At 45.9% G+C, this 19993-nt stretch overlaps 1 protein-coding gene across 2 annotated transcripts in view; it reads left to right on the forward strand.

Annotated features, from left to right (window-relative positions):
• Positions 1 to 12715, forward strand: part of LOC124043378 (zona pellucida sperm-binding protein 3-like) — a 30070-nt gene extending 17355 nt beyond the window's left edge. The window contains exons 4-13 of one of the 2 annotated variants that reach the window (XM_046361949.1): positions 4806 to 5263; positions 5341 to 5456; positions 5546 to 5649; positions 6397 to 6574; positions 6748 to 6865; positions 7011 to 7096; positions 7220 to 7416; positions 7548 to 7724; positions 11956 to 12084; positions 12468 to 12715. In XM_046361949.1, coding sequence (XP_046217905.1) covers positions 4847 to 5263; positions 5341 to 5456; positions 5546 to 5649; positions 6397 to 6574; positions 6748 to 6865; positions 7011 to 7096; positions 7220 to 7416; positions 7548 to 7724; positions 11956 to 12080 — 1518 coding nt within the window. In that variant the 5' untranslated portion in view covers positions 4806 to 4846 and the 3' untranslated portion in view covers positions 12081 to 12084; positions 12468 to 12715. Of the gene's footprint in view, positions 1 to 4805; positions 5264 to 5340; positions 5457 to 5545; positions 5650 to 6396; positions 6575 to 6747; positions 6866 to 7010; positions 7097 to 7219; positions 7417 to 7547; positions 7725 to 11955; positions 12085 to 12448 lie in introns of both variants that reach the window. The other variant, XM_046361948.1, reaches the window with a different exon arrangement.
• Positions 12716 to 19993: the final 7278 nt, after the last annotated feature.

The following is a 19993-nucleotide window of genomic DNA, read 5'->3' on the forward strand; positions in this document are numbered from 1 at the left end:
AGAGATAAACACCTCTCTGGGAAGAGGAAGGGTGGGGGTGTATGCTTCATAATTAACGACTCATGGTATGATCATAACAACATACAGCAAGTCCTTCTGCTCACCCAACATAGAATTCCTCACAATCAAATGCCAGCCATATTACCTTACAAGATCATTCTCATCAGTTATCTTCACAGCTGTGTACGTTCCCCCTCAAGCAGACACCAATATGTCCCTAAAGGAACTTCACTAGACTCTATGTAAACTGGAAACCATATATCCTGATGATGCATTTATTGTACCTGGGGATTTTAACAAAACAAATTTGAGAACAAGGCTCCCTAAATTCTTTCAGCATATTGATTGCACTTTGCGCAGGGGTAATACACTCGACCACTGCTTATCTAACTTCCGCAATGCATACAAAGCCCTCCCTTCAGGCAAATCCAACCACGATGCCATCTTGCTCCTACCGTCATATAGGCAGAAAATCAAACAGGATGTACCAGTGATGAGAACTATTCAACGCTGGTCTGACCAATCAAAATCCACGCTTCAAGATTGTTTGATCACGCGGACTGGGATATGTTCCGGTCAGGCTCAGAGAATAACATCGACCTATACGTTGACTCGGTGAGTGAATTTATAAGGAAGTGCATTGGAGATGTTGGACCCACTGTGAATATTAAAACCTACCCTAAACAGAGACCGTGGATGGATGGCGGCATTCGCGCAAAACTGAAAGCACAAACCATCGCATTTATCCATGGAAAAAGGTCTGGGAATTTGCTGAGTATAAACAGTGTAGTTATTCCTCAGCAAGGCAATCAAACAAGCGAAATGCCGGTACAGGAAACCACGAACTACAAAAAGAAAACCAGCAACGTCACGGACAACGACGTCACGCTTCCAGAGAAACTAAACACCTTCTTTGCCCGCTTTGAGGAAAATATAGTGCCACCGCCGCGAGCCACTAACAAGAACTGAGGCGCAACTCTTCTTCTCCGTGGCCGACGTGAGTAAAACATTTAAACGTGTTCACCCTCGCAGGGCTGTTGGCCCAGACGGAATACCTAGCCGCGTCCTCAGAGCATACGCAGACCAGCTGGCTGGTGTGTTTACAGACATATTCAATCATTCCCTATCCCAGTCTGCTGTCCCCACATGCTTCAAGATGGCCTCCATGGACATCGGGAATGCATCTGAATTAACAGCTGTGTCTTTTTCAACGAGGCAAGTCAGTTAAGAACAAAATCTTATTTTCAATGATGGCCTAGGAACACTGGGTTAACTACCTTTTTCTGGGGCAGAACAACAGATTTCTACCTGGTCAGCTCAGGGATTCGATCTTGCAACCTTTCGGTTACAAGTCCAACGCTCTGACCACTAGGCTACCTGTCGCCTTGTTAAAATGGTGTTTCTGGAATTTCTTTCCTTCTTAATGCCTTTGAGCCAATCAGTTGTGTTGTGACAAGGTACGGATGTTATTCAAAAGATAGCCCAATTTGGTGAAAGTCCATATTATGGCAAAAACAGCTCAAATAAGCAAAGAGAAAGGACAGTCCATCACTACTTTAAGACATGAAGGTCAGTCAATCTGGAAGATTTCAAGAATTTTGAACATTTCTTCAAGTGCGGTCGCAAAAACCATAAAGCGCTATCTCTCTCCTCTGCTCTCATCCTTCTAGACCTATCGGCTGCCTTCGATACTGTGAACCATCAGATCCTCCTCTCCACCCTCTCCGAGTTGGGCATCTCCGGCGCGGCCCACGCTTGGATTGCGTCCTACCTGACAGGTCGCTCCTACCAGGTGGCGTGGCGAGAATCTGTCTCCTCACCACGCGCTCTCACCACTGGTGTCCCCCAGGGCTCTGTTCTAGGCCCTCTCCTATTCTCGCTATACACCAAGTCACTTGGCTCTGTCATAACCTCACATGGTCTCTCCTATCATTGCTATGCAGACGACACACAATTAATCTTCTCCTTTCCCCCTTCTGATGACCAGGTGGCGAATCGCATCTCTGCATGTCTGGCAGACATATCAGTGTGGATGACGGATCACCACCTCAAGCTGAACTTCGGCAAGACGGAGCTGCTCTTCCTCCCGGGAAGGACTGCCCGTTCCATGATCTCGCCATCACGGTTGACAACTCCATTGTGTCCTCCTCCCAGAGCGCTAAGAACCTTGGCGTGATCCTGGACAACAAACTGTCGTTCTCAACTAACATCAAGGCGGTGGCCCGTTCCTGTAGGTTCATGCTCTACAACATCCGCAGAGTACGACCCTGCCTCACACAGGAAGCGGCGCAGGTCCTAATCCAGGCACTTGTCATCTCCCGTCTGGATTACTGCAACTCGCTGTTGGCTGGGCTCCTGCCTGTGCCATTAAACCCCTACAACTCATCCAGAACGCCGCAGCCCGTCTAGTGTTCAACCTTCCCAAGTTCTCTCACGTCACCCCGCTCCTCCGCTCTCTCCACTGGCTTCCAGTTGAAGCTCGCATCCGCTACAAGACCATGGTGCTTGCCTACGGAGCTGTGAGGGGAACGGCACCTCAGTACCTCCAGGCTCTGATCAGGCCCTACACCCAAATAAGGGCACTGCGTTCATCCACCTCTGGCCTGCTCGCCTCCCTACCACTGAGGAAGTACAGTTCCCGCTCAGCTCAGTCAAAACTGTTCGCTGCTCTGGCTCCCCAATGGTGGAACAAACTCCCTCACGACGCCAGGACAGCGGAGTCAATCACCACCTTCCGGAGACACCTGAAACCCCACCTCTTTAAGGAATACCTAGGATAGGATAAAGTAATCCTTCTCACCCCCTCCCCCTTAAAATATTTAGATGCACTATTGTAAAGTGGTTGTTCCACTGGATGTCATAAGGTGAATGCACCAATTTGTAAGTCGCTCTGGATAAGAGCGTCTGCTAAATGACTTAAATGTAAATGTAAATGATGAAACTGGCTCTCATGAGGACCGTCACAGGAAAGGAAGACCCAGAGTTACCTTTGCTGCAGAGGATAAGTTTATGCATGCGCAAACCAGCTGGCTGGTGTGTTTACAGACATTTTCAATCATTCCCTATCCCAGTCTGCTGTCCCCACATGCTTCAAGATGGCCTTCATGGTTCCTGTACCAAGGAAGGCAAAGATAACTGAACTAAATGACTCACTTCTGTCATCCTGAAGTGCTTTAACTTAAGAGACTAGTCAAGGATCATATCATTTCCACCTTCCGGCAACCATAGACCCACTTCAGTTTGCATACCGCCAAACAGGTCCACAGACGATGCAATCGCCATCACACTGCACACTGCCCTATCCCATCTGGACAAGAGGGATACCTATTTAAGAATGCTGTTCATTGACTACAGCTCAGTATTCAACACCATAGTACCCTCCAAGCTCATCGTCAAGCTTGGGGCCCTGGGCCTCAACCCCGCCCCGTGCAATTGAGTACTGGATTTTTCTGACGGGCCTCCCCCAGGTGGTGAACGTAAGAAACAACACCTCTACCTCGCTGACCCTGAACACTGGGGCCCCACACGGGTGCGTGCACAGCCCCCACCTGTACTCCCTGTTCACCCACGACTGCGTGGCTATAGCACGCCTCCAACTAAACCATCAAGTTTGCAGACGACACAACAGTAGTGGGCTTGATTACCAACAACGACGAGACAGCCTACAGGGAGGAGGTGAGGGCACCACGAGTGTGGTGTCAGGAAAACAACTTCTCACTCAACGTCAACCAAAAAAGAGATGATCGTGGACTTCAGGAAACAGCTGAAGGAGCCCCCCCGCCCCAACACCTACATTGAAGGGACACCAGTGGAGAAAGTGGAAAGTTCCTTGGCATACACATCAACGACAAACTGAAATGGTCCACCCACACAGACAGTGTGGTGAAGAAGGCGCAACAGCGCCTCTTCAACCTCAGGAGGCTGAAGAAAAGTGGCTTGTCACCAAAAACCCTGACTAACTTTTACAGATCCACAATCGAGAGCATCCTGTCAGGATGTATCACAGCCTGGTACGGCAACTGCTTGCCCTCAACTGCAAGGCTCTCCAGACGGTGGTGCGGTCTGCACAACGCATCACCGGGGGCAAACTACCTGCCCACCATGACATCTATAGCACCCGATGTCACAGGTAGGCAAACAAAGATCATCAAAGACAACAGCCACCCGAGCCACTGCCTGTTCACACCGCTACCATCCAGAAGGGGAGGTCAGTACAGGTGCATCGAAGCTGGGACCGAGAGACTGAAGAACAGATTCTATCTCAAGGCCATCAGACTGCTAAACAGCAGTCACTAACTCAGAGAGGCTGCTGCCTACATGGAGACCCAATCACTGGCCACTTTAACAAATGGATCACTAGTCACTTTAAACGATGCCACTTAATAATGTTTACATATCTTACAATACTCATATCATATTTATGTACTGTATTTTATACCATCTATTGCACCTTGCCTATGCCGCTTGGCCGTTGTTCATCCTTATATTTATATGTACATTTTCTCATTCACCCCTTTTAGATTTGTGTGTATTAGTTGAGGTTGTTGGGGAACTGTTAGATTACTTGTTAGATATTACTGCACTGTCGGAACCAGAAGCACAAGCATTTCGCTACACTCGCATTAACATCTGCTAACCATGTGTTTGTGACAAATAAAATGTGATTTGATTTGAACATGCGTGCCAATTAAAGATCTTGACTAATCAGATGCAAGGCCAAATTAGGGGCGTAATCCGGCCCAGGTGTGCAGCCTGGTTGGTTTTTAAAAGCTACCTCAGTTTCATCAATTGTAGCATAGCAGAGGCACGCTGTCCTCTAACCTACAGAGTCACATTAGTTGTTGGCATGGGACTCATGATGGCAAACACGCTCAGGTTATTGTTCAAGCAACTGGTTTGGTTTTTACTTGTGGAAAACTTCTTAATCTCTCCTGCTTTGTCATATACTTATAGCACCGACACATGGCAACAACTTCCAAGGCGAACACCACAATTTGACAATCGTCCACGCTTTAAACAGCCTCCACTCCAACAAACAGTTTCAAGGCCAGTTCGAGTAGAAACTGTCGCTGTGATGTGCCATTCAGACTACATGGAGATAGTAGTGAAGGCTGATCTGTTTAAACTCGGTAATCTAATCGACGTGGATGACCTGCGACTTGGAGTTGAACAGTACCAAGACCAAGAGCCGTGTAGGGCTTCAGCAGCCGGAGATGAGTACAGAATATTCGCAGCACTTTCAGACTGCGGAACCAAGTACATGGTAATATATATATTTTTAAATTCAGTAGTTGACTTCTTGTAAAACCTTTTCTTAAATGCTGCTTTGTGACTCCACAGCTGAACGAAGACTCATTGATCTACGCAAACCTCCTCAGATATACACCCAGAACCACACCAGATGGCGTTATTCAAATGACTGGTGCTGTAATCCCAATTGAGTGTCATTATGAAAGGTGAGTTTAGGCTATACTGTTGTATGACGGTCATAGGAATCCTGCGTTGACCTATTGGTGTATTTACCGGTCTGTACTTTCTGTTTCAGGAAGTACAGTTTGGACAGCTCTTCTCTCCAGCCGACCTGGATCCCTTTCACCGCCACAGTGTCTGCTGAAGACACCCTGCAGTTCTCATTGAAGCTTATGACAAGTGGGTATATACATCCTGGGCTGCATTTCGCAGGGTACAATTTTGTTGACCATTCAGATAATAAATCAAAAGGATACAATTGCGCTCTCCCAGAAGCTTGATAAAACCCGTGAATTGAATGTTCAGATATCAAATTTATTTATTTAGCCTTTCTTACATCAGCCCTTACATCAGCAAGCAATGTAGGTGTAGAAGCACGGTGGCTAGGAAAGGCTCTGAGGGGTGGCCAGTCCTCTTCTGGCTGTGCCGGGTGGAGATTATAACAGAACATGGCAACAATGTTCATGCATGGTCAAATAATAATCACAGTAGTTGTCGAGGGTGCAACAGGTCAGCACCTCGGGAGTAAATGTCAGTTGGCTTTTCATAGCCGATCATTGAGAGTATCTCTACCGCTCCTGCTGTCTCTAGAGTTGAAACCAGCCGGTCTGGGACAGGTAGCACGTCCGGTGAACAGGTCAGGGTTCCATAGCCGCAGGCAGATACAAATGTACAATGTAGCACACATGCCCCTCTGACATGCAAAATACGGAATCACATCAGACAACTGTTATTGGGGACACTTCTATCTGCAACGTTATACAGTTTGCCTCCTAATCATGGCCCTCATTTTAATCCATTATTAGATCACTAGTTGAGCGCCTATTGACAATATGTTCTGTCCGTGGTAGTTTTAATAGAGACTCGTGTTCGTAACTTTGAAACGCACCGCTTGCAGGTCTGTCTTTACTGCCATTTCCTTTCCAGGTGACTGGCTCTATGAGCGGGGTTCTGGAGTCTACTTCCTGGGTGATCCCATCAACATTGAGGCGTCTGTCAGGGTTTCTCACCACACCAGGCTCAGGGTCTTTGTTAGCAGCTGCGTGGCCACACTGGACCCTGATGGCAACTCTGTCCCCAGATATGTTTTCATTGAGAGTGATGGGTAAGGGGGGGATGACTTAGAATGACTATTATCCGGCTGGTCTGTAGAGAACGATAGAATATGCCATTTGAGGGCTTCCACCATTTTTAAAGTAGTCAACTATTTTCTTAGACTTCTTAATTGGTTACTAAGGAAGATGCCCCAATATGTATTTTAATATTATCTCCCTCCAGGTGCTTGACGGATTCCCAGCTGCCTGGTTCCCGCTCTGGTTTCATGCGTAGGACCCAGGACAACAAGCTCGGGTTCCACATTGATGCCTTTAGGTTCTACCAGGAGGACAGGGCAGAGGTGAGGGCGGTATTTAATAAAAAACAATGTTGTAGAGGCAATTATGGGTACTGTAGTTACATTATTCTACAGTAACATAATTTACAGACATTATGTAGGCTACTGTGATTCTGCATCTTTGTTTTGCTTATCCTGTTTTTCACAGCTGTACATCACCTGCCACCTTATGGCAGTCCCTGTCATGGACCATGCAGAGCCTAGCAACAAGGCATGCTCCTTCATTGATGGCAGGTGGGATAAGTCACATTTCCTTAGCTACTGTTATTGGGCTGTGACCTATTCACTGGAATAACCATAGCTTTTTAAAAAAGTGGTGTGTTCTTGGTCCATGAGTAGATCTTTCATACATTTCAGATGGAGGTCTGCTGATGAGAATGATTTGCTATGTGGGCGTTGTCCAAGCCTGAGTAGACAGAAGGGGGTTGATCAAGCTCCAGCACAAAGTCCCCTCAGTCCAAGACTAGGTGGTAGCCAACTTGAACCACGTGTCTATCGCAACAAACCCCCAGTCTCTGGTGACAATTGGAGTATTGGGTTGAAGGCCAAGAAAGGTGTATTTGACATCTTAATCCCTCTATTCCATCACCACCTTCTCAAAACACATTGCAGGGGCGGGACCTTCTCCAATATGGAAATTGTGTCTTGACTGCAAATGTATGTGTTTAATGTGTTGTCCTTTTAGTATGGGACCATGATACTACTTTGGGCCCCATGATTGTCCTCCCAAGTAAACAGAAAAGTACACCTTTATCTCCACGGACGAGTGGAGGTATCGATATACCTGGCTTCCCTGCCTCAACAGGGGACAGGAAGCCCGTATCACCTGGCAGTCGTTGGCGTGGCATTGACTTCAAGAGAGGTAATTCGACTCTGACATGGCATAATCTTATTCCTTATGTAGTGCACTACCTTTGAACGGGTAGTCTTGAGAACCCAACCCTAGGCAACAGCAGTGACTAGGGTCTGGTTTCAATGACTGACTCGTTTGGCAACTTCTCCCAACAAATCACGAGGCAGAACGTCATGATTTGAAACCAAATTTTGCAGGGAATACCTTTGCAGTGGTTTTAGTGAAGGTAGTTGAGGCAAACTAGCCACTTGCATAATGCACTCATTAAAAATACTTGATCTCCATCTTGCTAGCTATTTTGTATGAATTAGAGGATTTTATTTAATCTATTTCACCTTTATTTAACCAGATAGGCTAGTTGAGATCAAGTTCTCATTTACAACTGCGACCTGGCCAAGAGAAAGCATAGCAGTGTGAACAGACAACAGAGTTACACATAGAGTTAACAAGTCAATAACACGGTGGAAATAAAGTCTATATACATTGTGTGCAAAATGCATGAGGAGGTAGGCGAATAATCACAATTTTGCAGATTAACGCTGGAGTGATAAATGATCAGATGGTCATATACTGGTGTGCAAAAGAGCAGAAAAGTAAATAAATATAAACCGTATGGGGATGAGTTAGGTAAATTGGATGGGCTATTTACCGATAGACTGTGACCGGTTAGCTGCTCAGATGGCAGATGTTTGAAGTTGGTGAGGGAGATAAAAGTCCAACTTCAGCGATTTTTATATATATTTTTATTTTTTGCAATTCGTTCCAGTCACAAGCAGCAGAGAACTGGAACGAAAGGCGGCCAAATGAGGTGTTGGGTTTAGGGATGATCAGTGAGATACACATGCTGGAGCGTGTGCTACGGGTGGGTGTTGCCATCGTGACCAGTGAACTGAGAGAAGGCGGAGCTTTACCTAGCATGGATTTGTAGATGACCTGGAGCCAGTGGGTCTGGCGACGAATATGTAGCGAGGGCCAGCCGACTAGAGCATACAGGTCGCGGTAGTAACAAAACGGATGGCACTGTGATAAACTGCATCCAGTTTGCTGAGTAGAGTATTGGAAGCTATTTTGTAGATGACATCGCCGAAGTCGAGGATCGGCAGGATAGTCAGTTTTACAAGGGTAAGTTTGGCGGCGTGAGTGGAGGCTTTGTTGCGGAATAGAAAGCCGACTCTAGATTTGATTTTAGATTGGAGATGTTTATATGAGTCTGGAAGGAGACAAGTCTACAGTCTAGCCAGACACCTAGGTACTTATAGATGTCCACATATTCTAGTTCGGAACCATCCAGGGTGGTGATGCTAGTCGGGCGTGCGGGTGCTGGCAGCAAACGGTTGAAAAGCATGCATTTGGTTTTACTAGCGTTTAAGAGCAGTTGGAGGCCACGGAAGAGTGTTGTATGGCGTTGAAGCTCGTTTGGAGGTTAGATGGCACAGTGTCCAAGGAAGGGCCGGAATTATACAGAATGGTGTCGTCTGCGTAAGCGGTGGATCAGGGAATCGCCCGCAGCAAGGGCAACATCATTGATTTTTATATATATACATATACATATACATATACATATATACAGAGAAGAGTCGGCCCGAGAATGGAACCTTGTGGCACCCCCAGAGACTGCCAGAGGACCGGACAACATGCCCTACGATTTGACACACTGAACTCTGTCTGCAAAGTAGTTGGTGAACCAGGCAAGGCAGTCATTAGAAAACCGAGGCTACGGAGTCTGCCGATAAGAATATGGTGATTGCTATAGGCGACAGCCTTGGCCAGGTCGATGAAGACTGCTGCACAGTACTGTCTTATGGATGGCGGTTATGATATCGTTTAGTACCTTGAGCGTGGCTGAGGTGCACCGGTGACCGGCTCGGAAACCAGATTGCACAGCGACGGTACGGTGGGATTCGAGATGGTCAGTGACCTGTATTCACTTGGCTTTCGAAGACCTTAGATAGGTCTGTAACAGTTTGGGTCAAGGGTGTCTCCCCCTTTGAAGAGGGGGATGACTGCGGCAGCTTTCCAATCCTTGGGGATCTCAGACTATATGAAAGAGGTTGAACAGTCTGGTAATAGGGGTTGCGAAAATGGCGGCGGATAGTTTCAGAAATAGAGGGTCCAGATTGTCAAGCCCAGCTGATTTGTACGGGTCCAGGTTTTGCAGCTCTTTCAGAACATCTGCTATTTGGGTAAAGGAGAACCTGGAGAGGCTGGGGGGCGGAGCTGTTCGCAGACGTTGGAGTAGCCAGGAGGAAGGCATGGCCAGCCGTTGAGAGATGCTTGTTGAAGTTTTTGATAATCATGGATTTATCGGTGGTGACCGTGTTACCTAGCCTCAGTGCAGTGGGCAGCTGGGAGGAGGTGCTCTTGTTCTCCATGGACTTTTCAGTGTCCCAGAACTTTTTGGAGTTGGAGCTACAGGATGCAAATTTCTGCCTAAAGAAGCTGGCCTTGGCTTTCCTGACTGCGTGTATTTGTTCCTGACTTCCCTGAACAGTTGCATATCGCGGGGACAATTCGATGCTATTGCAGTCTGCCACAGGATGTTTTTGTGCTGGTCGAGGGCAGTCAGGTCTGTAGTTCTGCTTTTTCTTTTTTGAACGGAGCATGCTTATCTAAAATGGTGAGGAAGTTACTTTTAAAGAATGACCAGGCATCCTCAAATGACATATACAGGCAATGAGGCAGTGATCGCTGAGATCCTGGTTGAAGACAGCGGAGGTGTATTTGGAGGGCCAGTTGGTCAGGATGATGTCTATGAGGGTGCCCTTGGTTACAGATTTAGGGTTGTACCTGGTGAGTTCCTTGATTTGTGTGAGATTGAGGGCATCTATCTTAGATTGTAGGACTGCCGGGGTGTTAAGCATATCCCAGTTTAGGTCACCTAACAGAACAAACTCTGAAGCTAGATGGGGGGCGATCAATTCACAAATGGTGTACAGGGCGCAGCTGGGAGCTGAGGGGGGTCTGTAGCAGGCGGAAACAGTGAGACTTATTTCTGGAGAGTAATTTTTAAAATTAGTAGTTCGAACTGTTTGGGTATGGACCTGGAAAGTATGACATTACTTTGCAGGCTCTCTGCAGTAGACTGCAACTCCTCCCCCTTAGAACTGCCAATCTTGATGGAAAATGTTATAGTTGGGTATGGAAATCTCAATTTTTGGTGGCCTTCCTAAGCCAGGATTCAGACATGGCAAGGACATCAGGGTTAGCAGAGTGTGCTAAAGCAGTGAATAAAACAACTTAGTGAGGTGGCTTCTGATGTTGACATGCATGAAACCAAGGCTTTTTCGATCACAGAAGTCAACGAATGAGGGTGCCTGGGGACATGCAGGGCCTGGGTTTACCTCCACATCACTCGTGGAACAGAGGAGTAGTAGGAGGGTGCGGCTAAAGGCTATCAAAACTAGTCGCCTAGAGCGTTGGGGACAAAGAATAAAAGGAGCAGATTTCTGGGCATGGTAGAATATATTCAGGGCATAATGCACAGACTGGGCTATGGTGGGGTGCTGGTACAGCGGCGGTAAGCCCAGGCACTAGGTGATGATAAGAGGGGTATCTCTGGACATGCTGGCTGTAATGGGTGAGGTCACTTCATGTGTGGGAGGTGGGACAAAGGAGCTATCAGAGGTATGAAGAGTGGAACTAGGGGCTCTATTGTAAACTAAAACAATGATAACTAACCTGAACAGTATACAAGGCATATTGACATTTGAGAGAGACACACAGTAATCGCAGGTGTTGCATGGGAGCGCTAGCTAAAACAGCAGGTGAGACAACAGCTAATCAGCTAGCACAACAGCAGGTAAAATTGCATTGACTAGGCAGAGAGGGTTGGATCAATGACACATAGGTTACGGTAGTGACATAGGCCTCTATGCCAAACTCTCATTCTAGTACGTACAGAAGTGTAAAGCCAGTTTTTAAAATGTGTGGGAGGCAACCAGGATGTCTAGACTATTGCCCAGACCATGATGCACTGGTCAAAAGTAGTGCACTCTGTAGGCCATCGGGTGCCACTTCGGACACCTGTCTTTTCCTATCCCTATATGCTAGCAATTCTGCCAACACTGGCTGTGTTAATCTGTTACATTTAATTCCAGGACCTTATTTCACCCAATCCCAAAATGAGGTTAGTCCCTTGGGCCCAAGGGTCGGACCCAACAACCCAACTAATGACAGTACGTTACTGTTTTGAATGAATGATAATTACATGTAGGCTCTGTGCTAAATCGTCTGTTCTCAGAGCGTGAGGCCACTCCAGACCCTGAGTTGATTCCTACACCTGAGCCCATTGGAGACCTTGAGGTTACCACAGAGAAAGAGGGTCTGGGTGAAGAGGAGGATCAGTATGAGATTGGAACCTATTGAAAGGGTATGTATGGGATGATGGTACTGCTATTATAGAGGGAAATAACCTGCACATGGCAAGCAGGTTAGCACTTATTGGGATGGCTCTGCAGAATGTTCACTAGCTGGCACAGCCACAAGGTAATATATGATTTTTAAACCTTAACCTCACTGCCAACCCTAATGCCTAACATTAAATTAAAAGCATACATTGTTACAATGTAGCCAATTTTGACTTTCAATCTGGCACATCTAGTGGAATTTGCTCAGTTCTGCCTCCAGGACAATAGTCTCAATAAATGTCAACCTGCACATGGCGATTGCCAGTATCACTTTTAAATATCTGATTTTGATGTGGTTTCATAAAGAAGGGATATATATGTTCCCAGTCCACTATCCAATTTCTAGAATTGGAAGGCGCTGTTGTCGTGGTGGCCCATAATAGAATTGCTCCAAGCAGCAGCACACTCCAACTCACTGAGGTTGGTGCCGGTCCTGATGTCCCAGCACACAAGGAGGATGACCCTACAACAAAGTGACATAAGCACCACATCTGCTCCTGGCGAACTCAACCAGTGAAGGGACTACCACAACACTGAGACGATATCTCAAGAGATGCCTGTTAATCTCTTTGAAAAATAAATGATTTGATGCTACTTCGACTGACTTTCTGTCTTCGCCATTATGCACTACATGCTAGAGTAATCTGAAATATTGCCTTCATTTGTTAAAAAAGTGAGGGCCTGTAGCTGCCAACTGACATTTCCTAGCTTGGTCTTTGGTCTGTATTGGTGTTTGCGTAGCCAGACATCACATCCTGGATTAATGTGACTCTGTCCCAAGGTTCCTGATTGAGCATGTAAGCTATAGGGCATTCTGAGACATTGGGCTTGTTATGAAGGGTATGAGGAATGGGTGGACTGCACGGGAGGTTGGTGGCCCCTTAATTGGGAAGACCGGGCTTGTGGTAACTGCAGTGGAATGGTATCAAACACATGGTTTCCAAGTGTTTCCCGTCTTCCCTCAACCTCCGCTGGCGGACTAGAACCAGAAATTGGCATTGGCATTTCTAACTGGTCCTTTTCCTTAATCCGACCCTTTTTTGAGATTTCCAATATTATCCAGAAGAATAATTTGGTGATAAACCCAAGTGTTTGGGTTTAGTGTGGTGTAGGCCTAGCCTCAATGGAAAGTTCCTCCCTGACTACATTGCAGATGCCTGCCAGATCTTAAAATGCCTGGTTATGTATTTAATAAATCAGCTAACCATACAGCACTGACGACGTGGCACACAACCACTGGTTGCAATGCTTAAGCATCTAGTTGGGCAGGCTCTACAAGATTGCCACAGCACCTGTTCTGATTTCAAAAAGCCAGAGATGAGAAATTATCAGGTGCCAATTCACACTAATTATATGGCTGCTATTAGACAGGTAGCACAATTCTGCTTTTTCCACTAATTGGTCTAGACCAATCGCAACATTTTTTTCAAATCGGACTGGTCAAGAGGCCAATGAGTGAAAAAAGAACAGAATTGGGCTGCCGGTCTTAACGCAGCCGATGGCCTTAGGATTCTAGGCCCATATTCCCAAAGCATCTCGGACTATAGAACAGCTTATCAATGGATCGGTTTTGCCTTTTAGATCAGTGCACTGGAGCCTTGTTCAGACTGCAAGGCCTCATGCTCACATCTGTCTTAAAAAAAAAAATCTATTTCACCTTTCTAACCAGGTAGGCTAGTTGAGGACAAGTTCTCATTTACAACTACAACCTGGCCAAGATAAAGAAAAGCAGTTTGACACAAACAGGGTTACACATGGAATAATCAAACATACAGTCAACACAATAGAAGTGTATATACAGTGTGCAAATGAGGTAAGGCAATAAATAGGCCATAGTGGCAAAATAATTACAATTTAGCAATTAAACACGAGTGATGTGCAGAAGATGAACGTGCAAGTAGAGCTACTGGGGAGCAAAAAATATAACAGTATGGGAATGAGGTATTTACAGCTGAGCTATGTGCAGTGATCTGTGAGCTGCTCTGACAGCTGATGCTTAAAGTTAGTGAGGGAGATATGAGGCTTCAGTGATTTTTGCAATATGTTCCAGTCATTGGCATCGGAGAACTGGAAGGAAAGGTGACAAAAGGAGGAATTGGCTTTGGGGGTGACCAGTGAAATATACCTGGTGGAGCGCGTGCTACGGGTGGGTGCTGCCTTGATGTTTTGGAATGCTGACTCTCCAAGCTAAGGTGACAAAGCCTATCATGGATGTTCCCAGTTACTTTGAATGTTAATTATCGTGTTAGAACACTTAAAGCCTCAAAGGACAATGAAACTATTTTCAATACGAGTCCTTTCTGGCTCACCACAGCAAACTAGCTAGCTAGGTAGCTTTCTAGCACATTCAATAATTTGTATGTAAGCAATACATGTTCTTGTCAACCGACTAACTAGCAAGCAACAAGATATGTAAAATAGCAGTTTAAAAACCACGAGGGCAAATAGATCAAATTTGACTGTTAGACACAAGTCGCATGGCCAGGAATCAAATTTGTATCTGATTTCAAACCACCTTGGAAGGTCAGGGCCAGCACCAGACAAAAGCGGTCGCTTAGGGTCCCCGGACACTAGGGGGCCCCCGACCCAAAAGGTTTATACACATATACAGTACCAGCCAAAAGTTCAGACACACCTACTCATTCAAGGGTTTTTCTTAATATTTTACTATTTTCTACATTGTACAATAATAGTGAAGATATCAAACTATGAAATAACACATGGAATCATGTAGTCACCAAAAAGGTGTTAAACAAATCCAATTTATATCTTCAAAGTATCCACCCTTTGCCTTGACGACAGCGTTGCACACTCTTGGCATTCTCTCACTTAACTTCATGAGGTAGTCACCTGGAATGCATTTGACTTAACAGGTGTGCCTTTTTCAACTAGGCAAGTCAGTTAAGAACAAATTCTTATTTTCAATGGCGGCCTAGGAACACTGGGTTCACTGCCTTGTTCAGGGGCAGAACAACAGATTTTTACCTTGTCAGTTCGGGGATTCGATCTTGCAACCTTTCGGTTACAAGTCCAATGCTCTAACCAGTACGCTACCTGCCGCCTTGTTAAATCTCTGTTTGTGGAATTTCTTTCCTTAATGCGTTTGAGCCAATCAGTTGTGTTGTGACAAGGTCGGGGTGGTATACAGAAGATAGCCCAAATTCGTGAAAGACCAAGTCCATATTATGGCAAGAACAGCACAAATAAGCAAAGAGAATGGACAGTCCCTCACTAATTTGAGACATGAAGGTCAGTCAATCTGGAAAATTTCAAGAACATTTCAAGTGCGGTCGTAAAAACCATAAAGCGCTATGATGAAACTGGCTCTCATGAGGACCGTCACAGGAAAGGAAGACCCAGAGTTACCTTTGCTGCAGAGGATAAGTTTATGAGACTTACCAGCCTTAGAAATTGCAGACCAAATAAGAGTTCACAGAGTTCAAGTAACAGACACATCTCAACATCAACTGTTCAGAGGAGACTTGTGTGAATCAGGCCTTCATGGTCGAATTGCTGCAAAGAAACCACTACAAAAGGACACCAATAAGAAGAAGAGACTTGTTTGGGCCATGAAACACTAGCAGTAGTCCAAATTTGAGATTTTTGGTTCCAACCGCCGCTTCTTTGTCAGACACAGAGTAGGTGAATGGAAAATCTCCATGTGTGGTTCCCACCGTGAAGCATGGAGGAGGAGGTGTGATGGTGCTTTGCTGGTGACACAGTACGTGATTTATTTCAAATTCAAGGCACACTTAACCAGCATGACTACCACAGCACTCTGCAGCAATAAGACATCCCATCTGGTTTGCGCGCAGTGGGACTATCATTTGTTTTTCAACAGGGCAATGACCCAACACACCTCCAGGCTGTGTAATGGCTATTTGACTAAGAAGGACAGTGATGAAGTGCTGCATCAGATGACCTAGCCTCAACAATCTCCTGACCTCAACCCAATTGAGATGGTTTGGGATGAGTTGGACCGCAGAGTGAAGGAAAAGCAGCCAACAAGTGCTCAGCATATGAGGGAACTCCTTCAGAGTGTGCAAAGGTGTCATCAAGGCAAAGGGTGGTTACTTTGAAGAATCTAAAATCTAAAATCTTTCATGCTGACCAGCAAATGTCACTACTGTGCATTGTAAACAGACAATGAAGCTTTGAGTAATTAACCGTTTTTCGGCCCAATTTGGTGAAAGAGCCGAAGTCTATAAAAAGATTTGGTTTCCCCTCGCTGCATATTGCTATAACATATGATTTGTAAGCTGATATGCAAAATACCTATCCAGGAGTTTTAAGATCTGCCACGTATCAGCGACGTCTGGGCAGAGGAACGCGGCCAACAAGAACGCGTTCCTCTGATGGTGTCGACAGAGATGGTCGGCTTGCTTCGAGTCCTTAGGAAACTAGACAGTATTTTTTTAAATGTATTATTTCTTACCCCAGGAAGTCTTAAGTCTTATTACATACAGCCGGGTAGAACTACTGGATGTAAGAGCGACGCCAACTTACCAACATTACGACCAGGAATATGACTTTCCCGAAGTGGATCCTCTATTTGGACCACCACCCAGGACAATGGATCTGATCCCAGAAGCTGACCCAAGACAAAGGCGCCGCATAAAGGGCAGACGGAGCGGCCTCCTGGTCAGGCTCAGTAAACGTGCACATCGCCCACCGCTCCCGAGTATACTACCTGCCAATGTCCAGTGTCTTGACAACAAGGTAGACAAATATTAGAAAGGGTTGCCTTTCAGAAAGAGACCAGAGATGGTAACATTCTCTGTTTCATGGAAACATGGCTCTCTCAGGATATGTTGTCGGAATCGGTTCAGCCACCGGACTTCTCCATGCATCGCGCCGACAGAGATTAACACCTCTCTGGGAAGAGGAAGGGTGGGGGTGTATGCTTCATGATTAACGACTCATGGTGTAATCATAACAACATACAGCAACTCAAGTCCTTCTGCTCACCCAACCAAGAGAATTCTTGTCAGTTATCTTCACAGCTGTGTACATTCCCCCTCAAGCAGACACCAAGATGGCCCTAAAGGAACTTCACTGGACTCTATGTAAACTGGAAACCATATATCCTGAGGCTGCATTTATTGTAGCTGGGGATCTTAACAAAGCCAATTTGAGAACAAGGCTACCTAAATTCTATCAGCATATTGATTGCACTTTGTGCGGGGGTAATACACTCCACCACTACCACTCTAACTTCCGCGATGCATACAAAGACCTCCCTTCAGGTAAATCCAACCACGATGCCATCATGCTCCTACCGTCTTATAGGCAGAAACTCAAACAGGATGTACCAGTGACTAGAACTATTCAACGCAGGTCTGACCAATTGAAATCCATGCTTCAAGATTGTTTTGATCACGCGGACTGGGATATGTTCCGGTCAGGCTCCGAGAAAAACATCGACCTTTACGTTGACTCGGTGAGTGAATTTATAAGGAAAGTGCATTGGAGATGTTGGACCCACTGTGACTATTAAAACCTACCCTTACCAGAAACCGTGGATGGATGGCGGCATTCGCGCAAAACTGAAATCATAAACCATCGCATTTAACCATGGAAAAAGGTCTGGGAATTTGGCTGAATATAAACAGTGTAGTTATTCCCTCCGCAAGGCAATCAAACAAGCGAAATGCCGGTACAGGGACAAAGTGGAGTCCAAATTCAACGGCTCAGACACGACACGTACGTGGCAGGGTCTACAGGAAATCACGAACTGCAAAAAGAAAACCAGCCACGTCACGGACAACAACGTTACACTTCCAGACAAACTAGACACCTTCTTTGCCCGCTTTGAGGATAATATAGTGCCACCGCCGCGAGCCGCTAACAAGAATTGTGGCGCCCCTCTTCTTCTCCATGTCTGACGTGAGTAAAACATTTAAACGTGTTAACCCTCGCAGGGCTGCTGGCCCAGACGGAATACCTAGCCGCGTCCCTCAGAGCATGTGCAGACCAGCTGGCTGGTGTGTTTACAGACATATTCAATCATTCCCTATCCCAGTCTGCTGTCCCCACATGCTTCAAGATGGCCTCCATGGTTCCTTTACCCAGGAAGGAAAAGATCTAAATGACTACCGCCCCGTAGCACTCACTTCTGTCATCCTGAAGTGCTTTAAGAGACTAGTCAAGGATCATATAATTTTCACCTTCCGGCAACCCTAGACCCACTTCAATTTGCATACCCCCCAAACAGGTCCACAGACGATGCAATCGCCATCACACTGCCCTATCCCGTCTGGTCAAGAGGAATACCTATATAAGAATGCTGTTTGTTGACTAGAACTCAGCATTCAACACCATAGTACTCTCCAAGCTCACCGTCAAGCTGGAGGCCCTGGGTCTCTACCCCACCCTGTGGAGCAGGCTCCTGAACTTCCTTACGGGCCGCCACCAGGTGATGAAGGTAGGAAGCAACACTTCCACTTCGCTGATCCTCAACACTGGGGCCGTACAAAAGTGTGCTCAGCCCCCTCCTGTCCTCCCTGTTCACCCATGACTGCGTGGCCACGCACACCGCCAATTCAATTATCAAGTTGCAGACGACACAACAGTAGTAGGCTTGATTACCAAGAATGACGAGACAGCCCACAGGGAGGAGTTGAGGGCTCTGGGAGTGTCGTGCCAGGAAAATAACCTCTCACTCAACGTCAACAAAACAAAAAAAAGAGATGATCGTGGACTTCAGGAAACAGCTGAGGGAGCACCCCCCTATCCACGTCAACGGGACTGCAGTGGAGAAAGTGGAACGCTTCACTGACAAACTGAAATGGTCCACTCACATAGACAGTGTGGTGAAGTAGGTGCAACAGCACCTCTTCAACTTCAGGAGGCTGAAGAACGCTTCACCGGGGGCAAACTACCTGCCTTCCAGGACACCTACATAACCCGATGTCACAGGAAGGCCAAAAAGATTATCAAGGACAACAACCACCTGAGCCACTGCCTGTTCACCATGCAATCATCCAGAAGGCGAGGTCAGTACAGGTGCATCAAAGCTGGGACCGAGAGACTGAAAAACAGCTGCTATCTCAAGGCCATCAGACTGTTAAATAGCCATCAATCGTACATTAGCGGCTGCTGCCTATATTCATAGACTTGAAATCACTGGCCACTTTCATAAATGTAACACTAGTCATTTTAATAATGTTTACATATTTTGAATTATTCATATGTACACTACCATTCAAAAGTTTGGGTTCACTTAGAAATGTCCTTGTTTTCCATCAAAACATACATGAAATTAGTTGCAAAATGAATAGGAAATATAGTCAAGATGTTGACATGGTTATAAATAATGATTTTTAATTGAAATAATAATTGTGTCCTTCAAACTTTGCTTTCATCAAAGAATCCTTACATTTGCAGTAATTACATCTTTGCAGGCCTTTGGAATTCTAGTTGTCAATTTGTTGAGGTAATCTGAAGAGATTCTACCCCATGCATTCTGAAGCACCTCCCACAAGTTGGATTGTCTTGATGGGCACTTCTTACGTACCATACGGTCAATCTACTCCCACAACATCTCAATAGGGTTGAGATCCGGTGACTGTGCTGGCCTCTCCATTATAGACAGAATATCAGCTGACTGCTACTTCCCTAAATCATTTTTGCATAGTTTGGAGCTGTGCTTTAGGTCTTTGTCCTGTTGTAGGAGGAAATTGGCTCCAATTGAGCGCCGTCCATTTTTTTTCCAATCTTCCTCTATCCAATGTCTGTGTTCTTTTGCCCATCTTAATATTTTATTTTTATTGGCCAGTCTGAGATATGGCTTGTTCTTTGCAACTCTACCTAGAAGGCCAGCATCCCAGAGTCGCCTCTTCACTGTTGACGTTGAGACTGGTGTTTTCCATA

This window comes from Oncorhynchus gorbuscha, linkage group LG09 (assembly GCF_021184085.1).
Source record: "Oncorhynchus gorbuscha isolate QuinsamMale2020 ecotype Even-year linkage group LG09, OgorEven_v1.0, whole genome shotgun sequence".
NCBI lineage: Eukaryota > Metazoa > Chordata > Actinopteri > Salmoniformes > Salmonidae > Oncorhynchus > Oncorhynchus gorbuscha.